The 1,586-nt window shown below is 41.9% G+C and overlaps 1 protein-coding gene across 1 annotated transcript in view; it reads left to right on the forward strand.

The window, feature by feature from the left end:
* The window catches only part of LOC101642297 (receptor of activated protein C kinase 1-like), a 4,348-nt gene extending 4,243 nt beyond the window's left edge, over positions 1-105 (forward strand). The window contains exon 6 of the mRNA XM_045284682.1: positions 40-105. Coding sequence (XP_045140617.1) covers positions 40-105 — 66 coding nt within the window. The remainder of the gene's footprint in view (positions 1-39) is intronic.
* Positions 106-1,586: the final 1,481 nt, after the last annotated feature.

The following is a 1,586-nucleotide window of genomic DNA, read 5'->3' on the forward strand; positions in this document are numbered from 1 at the left end:
GTACCTGATCTAATCTTAATTGTTTCCCTTTTTTTGCAGACTCTGTTTGCAGGTTACACAGATAACCTCGTGCGAGTATGGCAGGTGACCATCGGCACTCGGTAGAAATGTGTGGCACAGCTTTTTTGAAATTAAAAGACTGGCTTTCTGACCTTTGGGAAGTATCTTTTGTGATACACACAACATCCAATTCTTTTTCATTGCTTACATTTTTAAAGTTACACACCGAGCAACTGAATGCAGGTGGTAAATCAACTAGGCTTCCAAAACTTGGTGTTTAAAGCCTTCTGTTGTGCTCCTGCAATCTAATGGCTTATGTGGAAAGTTAACGAAGGGAAAGATAATGTGACCACCAGAGGGCCTGGTCGGCAGGTGGCTGCCACTTGTATGTATGTGTATGTATATATATATCTATATATAAGTAACCGGTTTTCTAGGAAAGTTTGCACAGCAATAGGTTCTCATTTAACAGCACAATTTTTAAAAAACGTTATTGAGGGCTCTTACAGCTCTTGGAACAATCCATAGTTCACATTCTTCAGTGACATTGTTTACATTTTAAAAACTGCTAACATTGCTATTCCATTTAACACAGCTGAAAGCAAGAACTAAACTTGTATCTACTGCAGAAATGACCCATGTCCCATCAACAGGGTGTATACACACACAGTGGAATAGTCAGCCATAAAATGAGGTGCTGATAATGACTTCTAAAAGCATGTTAATTAAAATATGCCAGACACAAAAGGACAGTCCCACTTTGTACTATCTGTTACCACTAATTCCTTTTGAGCCTATTTTGACTCAGTGGTGCCTCCATGTGTACAACTGGAGAAGTGACATGGGGGCCATGTCTGATCTTTTCCAGCTTCCATACAGGAGACTCCCACGCCACCCTACCGTAGTCAGGTCATACTGGCCTCTACCCTTCATCGTTCAGCCTATTCAGCCAGATGGTCTTTTGCTACCAGGAGTATTTCTGCTTGTCCTTACAGGCCCATTGCTGCTTTGCTCTAGTCTGGTGTCAGCTTTGTGGCCTGTGGCACCTACACTACAGACAAGGATCTGGTACATCACTGATGGCTCTGGATTATGGGTTTTTTTCCTTCGTGCTTCTGAGATTGCTAACTTGGAACGTCAACATGGACCAATCCCCAAGTAGAGCCCTCTGCACCGAACTTGCATATGCCTACCCAGTCATTGAGTATACGGAGCAATGGCACCTAGTTCTCAGCAGCTAGAACTGCTCCACACGGCTTTGGTTGCGCTGTGTGTCTTCTGAGTGCCTCTGGGTGGGCTAAAGCTGCCGACCTTTTGCTGGTAGATGAGTGCTTAACTGTTTATACCACCCAAAGACTCCCAAATAAGCAGAGTGACAGGAAATAGTAATTATGGACCTCATGGGTGGGAAAGATGGAGATTAATACTTAATTTACATGTAATCTATAAAAATACTAATACCTCCTCAAAGTGAGTCCAAAGTATTTGGCAATACCATCTCTAATTCTGATAACAAAGGGGAACTCCCAAATTTGTTGAACATGTTTTATTTTAATCATTTTATTAGGGCCTCATACAACTATTAT

The sequence above is a fragment of the Echinops telfairi genome, unplaced genomic scaffold (assembly GCF_000313985.2).
Source record: "Echinops telfairi isolate 266 unplaced genomic scaffold, ASM31398v2 ScPeMD7_7469;HRSCAF=8507_0, whole genome shotgun sequence".
Classification (NCBI taxonomy): domain Eukaryota; kingdom Metazoa; phylum Chordata; class Mammalia; order Afrosoricida; family Tenrecidae; genus Echinops; species Echinops telfairi.